The following is a 19318-nucleotide window of genomic DNA, read 5'->3' as shown; positions in this document are numbered from 1 at the left end:
ACTAAGAATGCTCATCTCCAAAGTCATGAAAAAATTGGGGTTTATTTTGTTTTCTAAAACTGCTGTCTCTGTTGTTGTTGAAGGATGTTCAGAAGGAGAGCGAGCCTCATGTTTATCTCAGTAAAGAAGAAGTTAAAGAGAAGATACAAAGCTATAATTCGTCTGTCACTGATAAATTAAAGATGACCTTGGTAAGTTTTGCATAGGATTCCTGTGATTTTTAATAAGAACAATTGAACTGTAACGTTGTAGCGCATTCTGAATCATTTTATTCTCAGTATTTTACATATGAAACTGGCTCTGTTTTGATGACTTTGTAAGAAGCTCTTTCTTAGCTCTGGAAGTTAAATCTCGCATCTGAAATGTTTTTACCCGTGTAGTGCTCTGACATGGATTGAACCAAACTGTAATAGAAACAAATGTATGTGTTATTTGAAACGTGTTTAAGATAAACTCCAGTTGACACCAAGATGCGCGTTCGTCAGATGAAAGCCCTCAGCTGGTAATCATAAAGATATATTTACCTTGTTTGTGTAGATAAATTTTTGTCAGGTATCTCTGATAAAGATGCTCAACCAATGAGAAAAGTTAAAGCATGCAATATTTATTATGGAGACTTAATTTGCAGAGTAGTCATACAGGTTTTCAGCATGAGGAGACTTCTGTCCCACCGCCCCCATGACACAGGCAGTGCAGACAGTGGAATGCATATGGACTTTTCCCTGCCAAGGACTGTGGACCAGATCTAAGACTCAGTCCAGCCTACTGCAGACCGTACTGATGGAATTCACATCTAACTGCCCAGCAAGCTGTTCTTTAGTTGTCATGTTGTCCAGATTTTCTGATCCCTTACATATTCCTGTCGGTGTATGGTGTATGGAAATTTTGGAATGCCATTATATCCTAAACCGTATAAGTACCATTATGTACTGAAAAGATTTTTGTTACGTGTTTGCATGCGAGTCAGGACTTACTACACCTAAAACCAGATTGCCTAAAGTTTTCTAGCGCAGTAAGATTTGATCAATTTTGCTATTTTGTCTTTCAGAAGCAACAGGAACAAATAATTTGAAATGTTGATTAGATCGGCATTTATTCTGTTTCTTTTTTAACTGCAACGGGATTTGACCATCTAAATGCCTTAGACTAATTTGACAAGCACAGCTAAAATGCATGAGAATTTCTGTATTCCTGCATAAAATCTGTTGTTAAAGATGCATGTTAGTGGTCTTTTCCACTTCATAGTTCTCTCCTAATGTGAAAACTTAAACTACTACTACTTTGTAGTACCTTTTGCTTGATGAGATCCAAATACTCCTTGAATTCAGTATTAAGAGGAAAGTTAATATTCAGCAGATATACCAGAAAGAGTAAATGTCTGAATTATTGCAACAATATCTTTCCTACGAGTCATCACGTATTACGGTGGCACTTAAATTGTGTTCACCATGACCATTTTAATCTGCCTACTCTGCTGATATGTCACAGCTGGTCATTACTAATTTTAACTGTTCGATACTTCCCTCCTGTTGCAGAACGCGAATGGGATTTACACTGGCTTCATCAAAGTTCAGATGGAACTATGCAGACCGATCACTGTGCAGTCTTCCCAGAGCCAGGGGAGGTGTGCTCACAGCAATAACGAAACTGCTTTTTACTTGCCCGACGACTGCGTGAATACCCTTCACATCAGCAGCACCAATACTGTTCGTGAAGTTATTGAGGCCTTGCTCAAAAAGTTTTTTGTGGCTGACAACCCTGCGAAGTTTGCACTTTATAAACGCTGTCACAAGGAAGACCAAGGTATAAGTTAGGCTTTTGTGGCATTTTGGTCGTGAAGGGGTTTGCGGGGAGAGTTGTGCAATAGAGTATTATTGCAAAAAAGAGTACTTGCAATAAGCGGGGTGGAAGCGCTTGGATAAATGGAGGTGACAACCTCGCTCTTTCTTGTCTTTTCTTGAAAAGTAGCATGTGTAAGAGAGTAAATGATCTGGGGATATTTCAGGGTAATTCACAAAAGAGCAGAGAACCCACTAAACCATCTACACGGATCTCCTGTGCCTTGCAGTCCATTATATTTTATTTAGGATGCCCTTATCAGGCTCTAAATTTCAGATAGCCTGACATACTGCAGATTTCTGAGATATAGTTACAGGGCAGACTTTTAAAAAGGGAAACCTCGGTGTCTGTGATACCTGAAGACCCTGCGTTGGCAGACAGCTCTTGAGGTGACGAGCATCATGGGCACGTGTGTTGTGTTCATGTGTGTTCATTAGTGCACGTGGCTCTCCCAGTGCACTGACTGCCATTAGAAGTTTGTTGTGTGTTGTGTTTGAAAAGGCCAGGAGATGCAGACGGTATTTTTAGTGACGAGTCTTTTGCCAACGTTGTGTTCTTGCACTTAGAATCCGCCTTCTTCCATGGAAAGCAGTTTCTTCTTCATGAGAGCAGTTTCAGGAGTTCAGATGTTTCTGGCTGTCAGTCACACCAACCATGTCAGGCAGGCGGAGTTGTCTTTTAGACTTTGTGTATGAAATTAAGTGGAAAAGGTATCAGAACGGTGATACCACAGCCGTGATGTCTTAAATGCTTAGTTATAGCAACAGATCTGTGTTGTACTCTTTTCTTTTCCCCTGCATGTATTCGGATGGTGTAGTGTGATGACTAGAGGCCATTTCATTCCTACGTGAATGCAGTGTTGCACTGTTACCATCCATCAATGCTCAGCTCCTGCCCTAAAACTCATGTGCTCAAAACCAGTATGTAGACTAATACCTAGACAGTATGTAGAATGTGTAATTTTGTGGCTACACATGCACATCTCTGAAATTTTCTAACCTTAGCTAGCGTTAATCATTCAAAGCATTTGAAACATCATTAGTAAAGATGATAATTACCGTGATTTTCTTCTCCTGCAGTTTATACATGCAAGCTGTCAGACCGAGAACATCCCCTCTACCTGCGTTTGGTGGCAGGCCCCAGAACAGAAATGCTCAGTTTTGTTCTACGTGAGCATGAAACTGGAGAAGTCATGGTATGTTACACTCCTGCTGGTTTTGTGTGTGTGTTTAAATTCAGGGATGGTGGGCTCCTCTTTGATCTGTGCTGACAAGACCATCCATTTTTTGGAAGCAGATTCTTTTTTCTTGTTACACTTACTTCGTGCCTCTTGTAAACATTTCATTTGTGGTTAGGCTGACCCGTTGTTAGCTGCAGAACAAAAAGCAGTTTAAAAGAGTAAAATGTCTTCAGCTCCCTAAGATTAGCAAGGAGGGTGCCCGGTGCTGTTTTGAGTTTGAAATTGAGTGTCTGAGGTTTTGTTTAAAAATACTGTCTATGTATAAACTAGTTGTGTATTTTCTGTTCATCTCATTTGTTCTTTTCTCTTTTCCTCTTTCCAGTGGGAAGCTTTCAGTATTCCTGAACTGCAAAACTTCTTGCGTATACTGGACAAAGAGGAAAACGAGCAACTGCAAATCTTAAAGAAGCGTTACGCAGCTTACAGAGACAAACTTGAAGAAGCCCTTGGTGGGGTGTGGAAACCTGGTTAAAAGGGGGCCAAAGGACACTCAGGAAAAATGCACGCTACCAAGTGTCAACATAGCATGCCAAACCCAACGTACCAAGAGCAGCAGAGAGTAGTTTTCTTTATTCAGAAGACCGTTTTGTGATGCCAGGGTACCTGAATTTTGCTATAGACTTAGTTCCGTAAGCCAGGTCACTTAGCATCTTGCACCCACAAGTAAGGGATTCCGCATGTTTGTACATCAGTTTGCAACCCTCCGTGTGCCTAGAGAGTTTTCCAAGTTACCTTGGTGCAAGCTGTGAAACTGTAATCAATTTTCTAGGATGCTATGAAATAAGATTTTATTTTTTTTCTTCTTTGCTTTAATGGTAGCTTTACAAGTAAGGATGTGCAAATTGATGGGTTAAAAAATGAATAAAACTGTCTGGACAAGAATTAGTTGGAGCACTATCGTTGAGATGAAATTGATTTGCACTACCTTTCTGTTTTCAAATAGTTACTGTATAATTTGTGAGAGAACTGTTATAGATGGAAGGCATATGAGATCTTGTGGTTTGTTCTGTGAAATTTGTGGAAGGCTTTAACGTGGTCTTTCTGGAGAAGGTAAAGAGAAAGTTGGAAAGAAGGTAAGAGTTGAGGGAGGAGAACTCTTTTAACAGCCGACAGAGGAGGACTGGTTTTAAATGGGAATAGTATTTATACAGAGGAAAGTTAAAATACTAATTCTACAAGATTAAAGTTTTAGGATGTTATAGTATTGTGAGTAAGTTTTATGGTTTTTTAACTGCATAAATCCACACTGGAAAAGAAATAAAGATGATAGAAATAATGGGAAGGAATGAGAGGCAAAAGCTAAGTAAGAATGGAAATGGAGCTGCACATACAAGTCGTTATTGGAGAAACTGGTTCCACAAATGTGTAATGGGGGTTTGAAAAGTGCAGCAAAGCTAAAAGGTGGCTGCTTACTTGAATTCTGAGAAGTGGTCAATGTCTCATAACTCTGTGAGAAATACCCATCTAGCGAGTGTTTAGACATAAGCTATTAACTACAGATGCATTTGGACTTTACTGTAAGTCAGATCTTTCCTCTGGCTGAGCAATCCATTTTTAGGCCAGATAATTTTGAATTATCATATCTGAAAGACAAAAATAGCTTCCTCTGCTTCTTTGTTAAAGGCTCAGTCAGGCAAAGAAAGTAGAATTTCTTATGCAAGTTTCCAGCTCAGCAGAAAATTAACATTTATTGGCTGTGTTGGTGACTGAGCTTAGTAAGTAATTCATCATTTTAGTAATTCAGAAGGTTTTCTTCCTTACGGTTTTTGAATTCTTAATTGAAAAACTGATTACCAAATTCTGCAGACTGCTGATTTACTTGATTTAAAAGTATGAAAAATGTAGCAAGAAAACTTTTTACTTTACTGTAAATATAATTGTTGTTCTTTCAGAGTTATTTATCTAAAAAAGCATGTTCAAAAGAAACCAAAGAAGTGGGTGTGCAATAGAAGCATGAGGCAGATTTGAGTAACTGATACTTTAGTCATTGTCATGCCAGAGAGGAAATGAGTTGTGTATTGGGGGGAGGGTGGGGGAGTGATAACGATTTCAGAGCAGCAGAAGTTGTGGGGTTTTTTTCCCCTCCACTCTTAAGGTGTTCGTTTTAAATTCCCAAGGAATTGTTAAAACTTTGGTGACATCTAATGGATACTATGTGAAACTCCAAGACGCTTCTGTTCTTCCCCTTAATTTGATATATTTGTGCCTTTGTTTCCTTTCCTTAGTAAGACTTTCACAGTTGGTTGTTTTTTTTTTTTTTTTTGGTAAAAGGAATTTGCAAACTTAATGAGACAATCATAATGTTTTAAAGTGTAAAGAGAAATTTAAGAGTAGGACTAACTATAAAGTATATATAAGGCATATCTTGTTTGTTTTGTTAATTTCACATGTAACATTGTAGTGCATGTGCGAGTTAGTGACATTATCCTCAAGTGAGACACTTTATAATGGTTCAGGGAATGCTTTTATGTTTTGTTACAATTTGTTTTTCTATGAATGCAGCAGCATGTTGGTGGGTATTCTGTTAACATCTACTTAATTTATGTATCTGCCCATAACTATGTAATCATTACATAATCGCTGTCAATATTGAACCATTTGTTGGTCGAATTTAAACACTGTTTGAGTTTAAAAATGGAGTATAAAAATATGTGAATTTTGTTTTTACTTGAACTAAACTGTCAGTCTTTTAAGTAGGTGGATCTGCATTTACTTTAGCCAAAAACCTCAATCAGTGTTGTGTGCACTATGAGTCTTGATTTGGGGTGAAGGGGGGTGGGTGGGGGACCAAAATAAACTTATATTTTAATTTTGTCTTAGTCCATGGTTAATTATTGTAATATGTCGTTTGTGGGGTTAATTTTTTCCTTTTTTTTTTTTTACACACTGGCAATTACAACAGCTTTAATTTAAAGAAATGGTCATGCCTAGTCTTTTTTTTTTTTTTTTTTTTAATTTTAACATCAAATTGAACTGTCAAACATTTTGTCGCAAAACTGTTTTCATTTCATTATATGATGGTACCAGAATGAGTAAATGATATGGACCGGGGGGGGCGGGGGGAAATGCAGGGAAACAATAAAATGTATGTCTTTTAAAAACAAACATTTAAACTATTTATAATTTTGACAAGCTTAGTTTTATTTTTGTAGGGAAGTTTTTATTCCCCTTAAAGTTATTACTGAAATGGCAAAAAAAAAAAAGTGATGGTTCCATTATTAAAGTTGAAGTTGGCAATACTTGGTTATGTGGTGTGTGTTTATTTTTTTCTGTTACCTGAAGCTCGTGTTGCGATCCTGTTGAGGCCGAATCGAGACTTCCTTGTAGCAATAAATCGTGTGGGGAGAGGCAGCTTAAATTAAGGTTTGCCTGGACCAACAGAGACATTTCAGCGTCCCGGGCATACTTGTACACGTGTCTTGTCTCCTAATTTTTGGCGAAGAATAATACGGAAAACCGAAAACAATCGATTTTATCAAATATAACAAGAAAAAATACCCACACCTCGAAATTTACCTTTTCTTTCCCACATTTACCTCCTACTCGGCCCAACTGGAGGAGGCGCCGCTCCCGTTTCGCGCCCGGGCGGCGCTGAGGGGGAGCAGTTCCCGCCTCCCTGAGGAAGGGCGGGCGGTCCCCGCCTCGGAGGACGGCTCGGCGGCCCCCGAGCCGTCCTCCGAGGCAGGGACCGCCCGCCGAGACGCCATGTAAGCGCTGGGTTCTGTGGGAGGGAGGTCTTCCCCCAGGCGGGAGCGGTGGGCGATGCGCGATGCGGAGAGACCCGAGGGTAGCGAGGTCGCCCTGTTTTGCCTCACGATGGCGGGAGCGGGGCTTTCCGCTTCCCCTCACGGAGCCGACTCCGCCGTAGGGGGGGCGGAGCGGCGGGCTCGCAGTGGGTGATGTCCCACCGCAGTTGGGTGGGAAAGCCCACGGGCGAGTGGTTTATTCCTATAAAAAAAACTTGCGGAAACACGAGGCGAGTACAGCGAATCCCAAACTGGAGGTGATACCCAGGTCCTCCATCCTCAGGAAACGCTTTTCGCCCTTTAGAGGCTTTTTAGCGATTTTCTCTGGAAATGCGTGTGTTTAATTTTCTGTTTACTTGTGTTTCTTAAAAATGATTTAATTCTCCCTAATTGAATTAGTAGAATGGAGCTACTTTTCACTTTGGTGTCTCTGTTGCCCTGCCCTGAGCACTGCGGCCCTGCAGCAGAGGAAGATTATAACATTTTGACCAGTTCTGTGAAGGCTGATTCAGGTCAGACTTCATGGCTTCATGTGTGCAACAACCACGTTATGACTATGTATGCACTTGGCAAAACCTGTTAATACCAAATATTCCAATACTCAACTGGGGTAAGTTTGGTAAAAGGCCTTAAAGATACCAGAGTTTGATTAAAGTTACTTGCCACGCAAGTACCTGGGCTTGTGTCTCTGCCTGCAGTGGTTATGTACTACTAGAAATATAACTCTGCCAAAGAAACCTTACGGTTTTTGGCTGGTTCAGGGGCTGGATCACTGCCGGGTCACTTCTCTCCATGGCAGGGAATTGACAGGTTGTTGCAGTCTGCTTTATCTTCCTTCAGTCTTAATTTTTAGCACTGAATTGTTTTAACTTTTGAAAAAAAAAAAAATGACCTTTCTTACTTCTCTCCTGCTTTCTTCCTGTATATGCATGACTATGTAATTGTTTTCTTTTCCTCACAGGTTCCCAATGTGGGGGTTTCCAGCTGCAGTCCTGGTGACTTTTGTGAGCATTTACTTTTTACCATCTCCCATTGATCCAGAACCATTCATGTATGTTCCTCTGCTTAAAGTTCAATAGCATACTTGTGTTTGTTGGGAAACACCTGTGCTTTCACAACTTCTCCTATACTTTTCATCCTGCAGGAGTATATAAAGCATGCTACTTAAGTTCATATGCAGGAGAAATTGTGTTTCTCATATGAAACTGGAAAATAGAATGTGAATTTCAAGCAAAACAATGCTGACCAGTGCAGTATTCATATATGCATGTAGAGAGATTGTTAGCAGATCTCAGACTAATGACAGGGAATAAAACTCTCTAGGATGATGGCAATTTTGTGTTTGTATTTACTTCAGGAAAAAAAAAAAATAAATCTAAGAAGTCTGTATTCTTTTTAGCCTGGGCCTGCAAGCTCCCCAGGATTGTTAATTTAGTTTGAACTAATCATTTAACAAATACTAATAGTTTTAACAAATTATTTAAAAAAAGAGAATACCTTGTTACTAGTATCTCTGGAAGAAAGTCCTCTTACTTTCCCTTCAAATAATTTTACAGTCCAGCGTTGTCTTGTTTCTTACACCTTACTTATAATTCATTTGGTGCAGTTTTGAAAAGCCACCTCCTGCCTTAGTTGGATCATTGCAAGTGAATAAAAAGCTTCAACATGGACAAAGAATCTTCACAGGACAACTGAAAGGTCCCGAGTCTTTTACTGTTGATGATGAAGGCAAGTAGATAACTCCCAAATGGGTAAAGTTATACATCTGCCACACGTTATACATCTGATACATCTGCTTGGTCAAGTTGTTAGAAGAGAAGACTTAACAAGTTAAATCCAAGACTTAAGAATTAAATTGAAAGAAAGAAAAATAGGAATGTTTGCTAAATGGTTGCTCCAAAATTATTAAGATAATTGTATGTTCTTCCCTGTCTTCACATTTGTAAATGTTTCCCTGGAAATATTCCAGATTTTATCTGCTGCTCCCAAGGACACAGCAAATGTTCTACTGCAATATTAAAAAATGTAGACCCACAAATCGGTGTCATAGAGAAGTCCCATTGATATAATTCTAAAAAGGTATAAAATGGCATATTTTTTAAAAGTAACATGCAAAAACAGTTAAAAGATTTTTGTGGGAATTCTTTCAAATGTGAGTCCAACCTTGGGCTTCTCACACAGAAGTAGTGATAAGCTTGCCTTGGTTTGTTTGGTTTTTTGTTTCATGTCTCCAAAAGCAGTATTAATTTGCTGCTTGAGCTCAGTCACTGAGTTCAGCATGCTCTTATTTCAAAAGCTGTTACTGAACACAAGCTAAAGAAGGAAGGGAAATGAAGTTGTTTTAAAATTTGAATAGTTCTCAAAAACATGTTTTTAGAGCAGCTTGGAATATAAAAGAACTTTTCCCTGTAATGTAAATCCTCCTCTTAACCTATCCACGTAATTCATCTTGGTTGTCTGGCAGCTGTGGGGTGGCAAAACGGTAGGTGCAGGAGCCTTACGGATGGTGGGAAGCAGAGGGCTGAAGCGGTGTCAAGTAGCACATTTTGCATCTTTCCAACAACTCCCTTACCCAGTGACCGAAGTAGGGACTGTGATGTAAGTTCAAGCCAAGTAGAGGTGAGACACAGCGATCTTCTTTTCAGGGTCCAGGTTTAGTGCTATGGACTCGGGACTTCCCTGTTCTGGAGGAATTATTTTTCTCTTGATGTGTAAGTGGATAAAATGGATCCCTGCAGCAGCCAGCGCAGAGCCACAGGCAACTCCTAGCATAGAGCAGTTTGAGCCGGGCAGTTCAGACACCTCCCTTACTGCTGGTGCTAGTTCTGTGGTATTTTTCAAGGAAATACTGAATAGCCCAGGACACGTTTATCTGAAAGATACCATCTTGTGTTGTGTGCTGGAGAGGTGAGAGGTGATCATCTGTGACCCTCTCATTTACCGTTGTGCAAGCTGAAACTAGAAGCATTTTCAGTCGTAGCAGCATAGGCCTGGAAGGGACCTTGCTCAGCACTTTGCAAGGAGATACTCATTCCTAGCAAACGTCTTCTCAAAGCTGTTTCCTTCCTGCTGTCCTCAAAGGTGCTATTTTAAATTGTCCTTTTATTGCACTTTTTGTTCTCCACCTCTTCCTCTACAACTTTCAGAAAGGGTAGCCTTCACAACTGGAGTTTTGCAGAGTATATTTTAAATACGAGGACTAATCCTGCAAATGCTCTGTGTTGCAAATCTAACCTCTTTTGTGATGCTGTATAAAGTGCTGGTTTGGTGCTCTTTTTCTTGTGTGCTAATTCTACCATGGATCTTCCCTGAATTTAAGGATGTTTTAGGAGACCGGATTCAGTCAATTGAAATCATACAGTATGACCAAGGTTGTAGTAAGTGTTGTGGTGATCTTGCGATTTAGATAAATGCTGTTTTCCATATGAATAAGACAGGGTATTACGGGTAATTAGAGTAGTTCTGTTTTGCCTTCACTTTGCTACAAATACCCATGAGAGAAGTCTGGTGCAAAACCCACTTGCACTAGCTGCAGAAATCTAAATGTAGCATCATAGCCTACTGCATAGCGTGATAGCAAATAGCATCACAAGTCTAAGGTTTCTCTCTTTAAATACAGAACCTGGTATGTGATCAGAAATTTCAGCTGTTTCCTACATGCCTCGGGAGGCGTTAGAATGCTGGTATATTTTGTGACAGCTAAGTTCAGGCTCTTTTTTCCCAGGCAAAGTTGTTGTCTTGAACAGTGGCTCCGAGGTTCTCCCTTTGGATAAACAGGTGCTTTCTGTGTGCCAGTAATCCTGGGCAATTCTTTTAATCTGGATCTGACAGCTGATACTTTGAGAATCCGTCCTATTTGCTCATAACATTTTTCCATAGATGTGAGTGAGCAGATGCTAGACATTTTGCTATCTGTTTATCTGCTCTGGTGCAAGTGGTCATTAGACAAAGTCACAATCTGTGGGTTTTTAGTAATACCGGCACAGAAAGGTAGCATAACTTTTATGGAGTATCTTTTAACACCTGTCACCAAGTTGAGTGCACATCTTTAAACATAAATAAGGCAAGGGTGAAAATGCAGGTCACAGGGAAAGAAAATAATGTCTACTTGAGCTCAGTCTATGTAAATAAAAGACAAATCAGAGGACTGTTTCCAGACTTTACACTACAAGTGTGTTTCGTTGAACAAATTTTGTTGCAAGTTGAACTTCAACTTCCCTTGAGCAGTAAGTCTAGGACTGGTCATGTGCACTCTACCCTTTCAGAGCCTGGGCTAGTCAAAAGGCAGGAGGATGCTATTTGTCAAAGGTGGGGCTTACTAGTGGTTTTCCTTTGATACTCTACACAGGAGTTTTTGGAGTTAAAATACAATGTCAAAAGTTTTGAAGAATTCCTGTGAGGTTTTTGCCTTGTCAGTTGAAACAATTTAAAAGCAGAGGAGAAAGCACGTATCCGGCAAACAAAGTGCTTAGTCCTTTAATGCAAACTTACACATTGTTGGTATTACTCCAGTGGTTGAAAACCAAAGCAAAACATCGCAGCTTAAAAACAGGTGTGGGTTGGTTTTTTTTTTTTGGTTTCGGATTTTAATGTTCTAGGAGAAGGGTTATTTTCTTGTTTTGGGTCAGTCATTGTAATGCTTTCCTTTCTCTACTGAACATCTTGGCTGGCTGTTGACGTGGTGGAACTGATAACACTTTCACTTGACAGTATGAGAACATCCCTATGAATCTTTAGTCCCATCATTGACACTTTGTTTGCTGCTAATCCAGAGGAGTCTTAAGACAGCTTTTAATGTATGATGTTTATTTAAAAGAAATGTATGAACAATTCATATTTTTCTCATCTCCAATTTATTATTGCTCCTTCTGCTTTATAAAAATGTATTTAAAGTAAGCTGTATGGTTTCCTTGTCTGTTTTATTGCTCTGTGTGTGCATAGAATAGATAAATTAGGAGTAAGAAAGAAGGGCTCACAAGAGGAATGTCCTTCTTTTATAGTAAGTTTTATTTGCCTTGATCCTTTTTAAACAGTCTTCTAATATACTTATTTTAAGGCAATCTCTACACTGGTACTGTGGATGGGAAACTGTGGATGATCAGTGGTGACCAGCTGCATTTCATTACTCAGATGGGGCAGGATGTGCCTGAATGTGGTGAGCAACCATTTTGATGTGAAAATGACAACAAACTTGTTCATATAAATGCCAGTGAATGAGAAACTGAGGTGCTATTTTAGCTACTGTGAATGTTTTCTGACTCTTATCTTCTTTCTTATATTCTTTTCTTGTAAGAGAAGCGTACTGCTGTCATGTAGTTTCTCCTAACGTAGGCAGGCTTAAGGCATAATGGCACACTTCGGTAGGCCCTTGAGACTAGCTTGCCGTGGGTTGCCATTTAAATAAAGAACAACATTTTATAGAAGTCCTTCTATACAAAGCTTTTTGAGGGTGGTCCAAAGACGAGATTTATCCAATTATTTACCTGCCTCAAGATTAGAAACAGTCCAAATCTTACAGAGGAATCGGAGACTCAGAATAGCGTGTCCTGGTACCATCATGGGACTGCAAGTGCATCTTCTTTCCTTACTTGTAAATGAGGAAGACAAACACTGAAATGTTTACGTTTTTATCCTGTTCCTTTTTGCTGAATCGAGCAGGCCTGAAAGGCCATTAAAATACCCGATTAGCTTTAGGCTGTTTTCTAAACATGTGACAGCTGGCTTACCGGTGTACTGGGGGAAAATATGTATTTTGGAGCAGAGGGCATTAGGTCACAAAACTGTAGGGCCTCAAGCTTTAGTGCTTTCATTGCTCTCTGGAAAATTACTCACTATAAAAATACTAAACATGGTAGATCTGGTTTTTGTAGTTTTACCTGAGGATTATTCTAAACATGGTAGATCTGGTTTTTGTAGTTTTACCTGAGGATTATTTATAGGACTGTCATGTGACCTGTGGAACTTGGGGCCCCTCAGCTGAAGGGAAGTAGTTAGTTAAATTTTTTCCTAAGGACTGTTTTCTCCCATCTTTTTCTTGGGGATATAAAATAAGGAGCAGCTAATCCATTTTGTTTTACTGATTTAATAATCCTACCGGTTCTTCAGTCATCTTTAAGGTTGCCTGGGAAAACAGAGTAGAGCTGAATTTCTCTGAAGGTTGGGAGAAAACTTTTTCTTAAGTAATAAGGAACAGAGATGACTAGATTGATGTTATACTATCACTTTGTGTGACAGACACACTGCAACTTAAACAAGTTACTTTTAGAGACAGTTTAAGGAAGCTTTTAAGGATCTGGTTTATTTAAGGACGATAGTTTAGTGCTTTTCAGCCTTTGCAATTCAGGATCTTCATTTTGTCAACCTCACAGTCTTATACATCCTCGTATTTGTATCTCAGGCACTCCAGACTATGAACCAGTATGTGGCCGGCCCCACGGAGTCCGAATGCATCGGGACGGTAACTTGATTGTGGTGGATTCTTACTTAGGCCTATACAAAGTCAATCCAAGGACAGGAGAGAAAACCCTCCTGCTATCAAGTGACAAAGGTGATGCTACAGTTAGTGGGAAAGTAGATTGATCTTGGGTTTGGTCCTCATGCTTATACACACATTGGAAGATCAAGGCACTTTAACCACCTGGGATCAGTGGTAGTGAGTGTGGGGACTAGGAGTGATTGAAAGCCCATTGCCCTTATATTTTTAAGATTGTTTAAAAAACAGAGGAAAACAAAAGCAATTACATTTGTGAGAGGCTTTTGGTTTGGTATGTGTTATGGTGAGCTGCAACATGAACATATCTCCCTGCAAATGAAAGTAATTTGGAGCTTGGACTTGAGCTTGGACTTTAGCTTGGCACAAATTAAGGATAGCATTACCTGTGAAGTTTGGCATTGCAATGTCTGAAATCTTAAGCTTGTGTGGATCTGAATAATTTTGAACACTTGGTGGTTTTGTACTTTAATCAGTAGTCATTTTTATTAACTAGGTGTAGATGGGCTGCCTTTCAAATTCCTCAATGGATTAGAAATATCAACGAAAAATTTGATTTATTTTACGGATTCAAGTAGCAAGTGGGAAAGACGACATCACAAATATGAGGTGAGATGAGGTAACCTTTATAGCCATTTGTTCAGGCAGCTTAAGCGTTAATTTTTGTGCTGGGAGCACCCTGTGATTGTGCTTGTGTGTTTTAGCCAAGCACGCAGTGAATGCAGCTGCTGGAGCCCTGAGGCAGAGGATGGGCTGTGCTATTCTGCTTCTGCTTTTCTGCAAAAACCTCCGGGTGTGACTACCCAAAGGGCCATACAGGCTGGACTTTTACCGCATGTTAGTTTCCCTCTGGTATCTGTCTGCAAGCAAGAGCTTATGCTGCAGTACATGCAAGGTGGCAAACTGCTGGTGTACTTGAAGGTATCTCTTCTGTGAGGTCATAGCCTTTGAGTAAAACTTTATCTAGAACAAACTGTAAAGCTGAGATTCAGTGAGGTCACAGACAGAAAGTTTACACTGAGTCTTATCTTTGGTACCAGAACTGAGGATAAAATTAAGCAAGGAGAAAAATCACATGAAGGGAAATACATTTCATTTAAGGGGTGGGAATCCAAGTTACTAAAGAAAAAAAAAAGAATAGTTGAAATCTCTAATGTGTCGCTAGCTGTTTCTTAAAGCGATCAGAGTTACTGTTTGGTAGGACATCATCTTTGCCATTTAGTATTTTGAACTTGACAAGGGGTTCCCAGAATAAATGACAAACATAAAGGAGATTCCTCTTCACAGGGCTTATGTGTATATAATTCAAAGCTGCCCTGCAGATTTTTAGCAGAAGAAACTTACTCAAATTATTTCATATCACAAGTAAAATGTCAGCTCTTTACCTGCGTTAGCAAAACACTCATGAATGCTTTCCAGTTTGATTCGAAGAAGTTGTAAGTAAGTGTTCACAGAAGCCTGAGAGGCCTCCATATTTTACTCAAGCGGGAATTGCAGAATAATGGATTTTGAACTCTGGGCTTTGTAACAACTCCCACATTCCTCTGGTTTTGCAAGAGTGCTGTGACCAGCCTGGGAAGTGACACAAACAGAATCCTTTGCTCCTTCAGTGGGGCGATCTTATTGGTTTTATGAAGATGCCATCTGCCATTCTGTAAAGTCTGCTTTTATCTAATTGATGTTAATACAGCTTCTGAATATTTTCTGTTCTAATTGAAACCAGGCATTTTGATAGCCTAAGCTTTTCATTACGTGTGTTGATCAAGGTAATCGAAACAAACCATCTTGGCCGCCTCTTGGCCTACGACCCTGTGACAAGAACGGGAAGAACGGTGCTCAGTGGCTTGTACATGGCAAATGGGATTGCACTGTCTCCCTCTGAAGATTACATATTAATAGCAGAAACCAGCATATGTAGAATCACACGGTATGTTAAACGTGTTTAAACCATTTGAAGACATGATTTTCGTGGTCTTGCTTCTCTGTTTTTCCTTACTTTGCTAAAAATGTAAACTGAAGATGTGCAGTTAACAGGGTTGCTATTGGAAACTTAGTCTAAATTACTTTTTTTTTTATTGCAAGAGTCACAGGTTTTAGTTAATTCTAGGTAGAGATTGAGTTACTCTTCCCACTGCCAAATTAACTGGTATATTGGGCCTTAACTCCCTCAGACTGGATTACAATTATCCTGATGACTCCATTATTACAACAGGCCAGAGCACAAGAGTCACTGCATGAGTATGATGATCAGATAACCCTCTTTTCCCCCATTTTAAAGGGAGACAGTATTTTAACAGTTTTCTATTTCATTAAAGGTCTAAAGCTAAATTTAATACTGGTTTTCATTTAACAGGCACATTTTCTATCAATAAGTTTTTCAAATAGAACCAGGGGGCTACTGCTTATGCTACATGTATAAAGAAAGATGAGCTTTTGACCAAGCATCGTTACTCAAGCTGAGCCCCTCTCTTTGCATTCACTGCTTTCTGCAGAGTCCTTTTCTCTATTTTGGAAAATTCCTTGCATGTATCAAAATGATGAAACTTCCACGCTGTTATGCAGCCACTGTAACTCATAGACAAAATTCCCTTTTTGCAGCTATTGGGTGAGTGGAGCTAATGCAGGAAAAAAAGAAGTTTTTGTGGACAACCTGCCTGGGTATCCAGACAACATCAGATTGTCAAACACAGGCTTATACAGAGTTGGAATATCAACTACTCGCTTCCCTAGTTTCTTTTCTCCTTTTCTGGATGCTGTAGGACCATATCCATTCCTGAAGAGATTTATTGCAAAGGTAACTTTGACACAGTGTTTTATTAACTATTAGTGACACGACAATGTTAATTTTTTAAGTGTGAAAGAACTTGTTATTCTTCATTAGGAAAGGCAAGAGACTGCTTTATCCTTACCAGCATACCAAAACATACTTTGATTTTTCTGGGGCATTAAATGATTGCTTTCTTTACATATTAAAGCACAGCTGGTTTACTGTTGTGGTAATACCAAGACCCCATACATAAAGCAGAAAAACCAGTATTGACAGAAGCAGTCCAGAGTTGCAAGCTCTCAGCCTACTCTTTATAGCAACAAGATATCATCAGGGCAGGTGAAGAACCCTTGACAGAAAATATGAGGATTTTGCTATAGGAATCAAACTCTGCAACATCAGTTCTTGCCCAGCAAGAGTCACGGAGCAGGTTATGATGAACCATGCTACTTTTTCTAGGAACGGTCCTGCCTTTTCCCTAGAACTTGTACAGGAAGAACACTGAAGTGGGTGATTCAGTTGTGTTCCTCTTACTCCTGTTCTTAGAAAATGGGTGGCTTTTGGCAGGTGGAATAAAGCTGAAAACTTCCACACCTTCTTGAGCAGGCAGGCACTGGCTGTACTTTAGCATTAGTGAGCAGCTACAGACACAGGCCAGTAGATATTATCAAAAGATTAAGTGACAGCTGAGTGACTGCAGCAACATCTGGAACACCATATATCAGCATTGCCTTTTCTTTCTAGTCATGGAATTTCCCCCACCCTTTGAATGTTAACATTGTGTATTTTTTTTTTTTCTTCTAAAACAGGTGACTCCTTTATCATTCTACAGCATTTTTCTTCACAAGCATGGCTTGTTCTTAGAAATTAACGACAAAGGAGACATTGTGGCAAGCTTCCATGACCCTGATGGTAGTGTCACTTGGGCTGTCAGTGATGTCTTTGAGCACAAGGGGAAGGTGTATCTAGGGAATACAGAGCTGCCTTTTCTTGTGGTGCTGCAGTAAACTTTATATAGTGTTCATAAGCTGGAGCATCAAAAGAAAGATAGCGTTGTTTCAGGCAGCCCTTGAGTATTTCTCCCTAGTTAATGGAAGACTGCTACATTACTGAAGGAGAAATGAAACAGACCCCATGGTCAAACAGAAATGAAGATACAATGCAGAAATACTTGTCTGAGAGCTTGGGAAAGCCTCAGACTTAAATAGGTTAAAGGTACCAAATCACCCTGCTCTGTAGTTCAGAAAATAGTTGTGTATATTTTTAAACAATTGCACAGAATCATCCAAGGAGTTCAGCCCTTAGGATTGAGGTGAGTAAGTAGCATGTATCTTACTGTTGCTCACAGTTCCCATTTTGGAAAAAGCCTTATGTAGGATTTTATTCTTCCTCTTTCCCAGAGGCAGAACCTACTGCTTTTCATTGTGAACAGCAGTTCCTCCATTGTCTCTTTTGTAGTTGAATAGATGGAAAAGTTTAACATCAGTTTCCAAGGAAATACAAGTCAAGTACAGCTTGTGTTTAAATTTTTTCTCTCACCTCAGTGTTTCTTCCTGGTGCAAAGCAGTCACGTGCTGTCTTGGTGGATGCTGTACAAAAGGTTCCCTGTGACCACATAGATGTTCACTAGTGGCCATTGTTAGGTAGCAGGGCAGTAAGCAGAGAACAGGCTTATAAATTAGCAAGTCAGTCTTTAGGAGCGTGACACAGCTCGATCCTGTGGAAAGGTTTAACTGAAGTTCAGTAACAGGAAGATAGGAAGTTTGATAGGCAGTTTATTTTTCTTTCCCCCAAAGTGCAGCAGTGAACAGGGTCCTGTGGAAGGGCACTTTCTAAACAAACGTTCAAAACAGCAGAAGTACGCTCACAACATGCTACAGCAAAGTATGCTCACATACAGGAGAGAGTGTAATACAAATAAAAATAATTTTAATTGAATCACAGTGAAGGACAGCTGTTTCATTACAATGAAATACTGTATTTAGCTTGTAGAATCAGTCTTAAATTTAAGTTGATTGAAAAGGTATTAACTGATTTGGGCATGTATGTGTCCCTGTTACAGCTGGCCATGTACAGGTGTGTCCTCTTGTGCTGAAGGGATGATATCCTGAATGGTGTTTTGGTTAAGATAATGTAATAAAGTTATTAACTGTATTTCTCCCTGTATAGTATCTATTTTAGCAGATCAGATCATTAAAAATTCACAGCTCTGCTTTTGATAATGATTTTTTTTTTTTAAAAATTGCCTTTTACCTAAACCCAACTCTGTACCAGTAAGGCCCTTTCATTTAACACAGATGTCTTCAGTAACAAGGTACAGATACAGCCATGGTCAAGCAGCACGTGAAACTGAATATCTGGGAAGACCATTTAGTTTTAAAATCACTTAGTTGGGAATTAGATCTGGATAATAGTCAAAGTTCCTTCATTGCATTTTTTTCAGTCATCAAGGATAAGAATTAACACTGTTCTTTCGAGGCTGTAAGAATACTCAGAATTCACTGCTTCATGGAAACAGACAAGAGGCAAGTGACAAACTCCTCTAAAAGCAACTCAAGGCAGGCAGCTGTTGGCTCCTGGTTTTCATTCAACTACATGCTTTCGCTGAACAGTTCTTAAGTCCTTATAAAAAGTGGGAGTGTAGCAGGTATTTGCCTGAACCACTATTCTGGTTAAGTAAGGCCTGACTAATTTCATTCCCCATATCAATTGCATACGACATTTACTACCTATGACAGATTTCAGGTATGGTGCGGTTTTCTGACAGCAAGCAGGGAAGTTATTGAGCCTAGTTACTTGACAGGTGGTAGTTTGGGTAAGACATCTGGGCACACATACTGAGTAATTCTCTATCAATTGTCATCAACTTTCCTATTAGTCACTAGGCAAAGAGTAAATAATTCAAAAGAAAATTTCCTTGTTATGGCTTAAGATCACTTAAGAAAAGACAGTGGTATAGTTACACATCTGTACCCATAACAATTTTTTAACATAACTCACATTACTTGCACTGAAACTTAAGTAGAAACTTGACATAGGACCTTGATTTAACTGTTGAGGGTTTAATGTGCAGCAATCAACGTATTTCACACTAGCCTGCACACAGTTACCAAAATAGAGGTTAAACAAAGAACAAGTCTAAGTTGCAAGAATTATCTGAGCAAAACACTACAGGAATGAACTTTAGGTTTAGCTCAGTGTGCAAGAAAACGCTTGAGAGCATGAAAATAACTTTG

General features: G+C 39.5%; 2 protein-coding genes across 2 annotated transcripts in view; both read left to right on the top strand.

The window, feature by feature from the left end:
* Nucleotides 1–3551, top strand: part of RASSF3 (Ras association domain family member 3) — a 53109-nt gene extending 49558 nt beyond the window's left edge. The window contains exons 2-5 of the mRNA XM_086472207.1: nucleotides 84–191; nucleotides 1536–1803; nucleotides 2919–3034; nucleotides 3402–3551. Of these exons, the coding sequence (XP_086328333.1) occupies nucleotides 84–191; nucleotides 1536–1803; nucleotides 2919–3034; nucleotides 3402–3551 (642 nt within the window). The remainder of the gene's footprint in view (nucleotides 1–83; nucleotides 192–1535; nucleotides 1804–2918; nucleotides 3035–3401) is intronic.
* Nucleotides 3552–6848: 3297 nt separating this feature from the next.
* On the top strand, nucleotides 6849–17089 carry LOC104345599 (adipocyte plasma membrane-associated protein-like). Its single transcript, XM_086461985.1, has 9 exons — nucleotides 6849–6943; nucleotides 7787–7876; nucleotides 8432–8553; nucleotides 11882–11980; nucleotides 13223–13372; nucleotides 13812–13924; nucleotides 15082–15242; nucleotides 15914–16109; nucleotides 16892–17089. The coding sequence occupies exons 1-9, from the start codon at nucleotides 6849–6851 to the stop codon at nucleotides 17087–17089; spliced, it is 1224 nt and encodes a 407-aa protein (XP_086318111.1).
* Nucleotides 17090–19318: the final 2229 nt, after the last annotated feature.

Source organism: Leptosomus discolor, chromosome 1 (genome assembly GCF_034619465.1).
Source record: "Leptosomus discolor isolate bLepDis1 chromosome 1, bLepDis1.hap2, whole genome shotgun sequence".
Taxonomy (NCBI): domain Eukaryota; kingdom Metazoa; phylum Chordata; class Aves; order Leptosomiformes; family Leptosomidae; genus Leptosomus; species Leptosomus discolor.
Note: the sequence above shows the minus strand (reverse complement) of the source record. Positions and strands in the feature narration are given on the sequence as shown.

What these genes read in the sequence shown, in the direction of transcription:
- LOC104345599 (XM_086461985.1), top strand. Translation starts at nt 6,849, where the DNA reads ATGCGGAGAGACCCGAGGGTAGCGAGGTCGCCCTGTTTTGCCTCACGA. An exon ending in GCAGGATGTGCCTGAATGTG is followed by an intron (nt 11,981 to 13,222) that starts GTGAGCAACCAT and finishes TTTGTATCTCAG; the next exon opens with GCACTCCAGACTATGAACCA. An exon ending in CCTGCTATCAAGTGACAAAG is followed by an intron (nt 13,373 to 13,811) that starts GTGATGCTACAG and finishes TTTATTAACTAG; the next exon opens with GTGTAGATGGGCTGCCTTTC.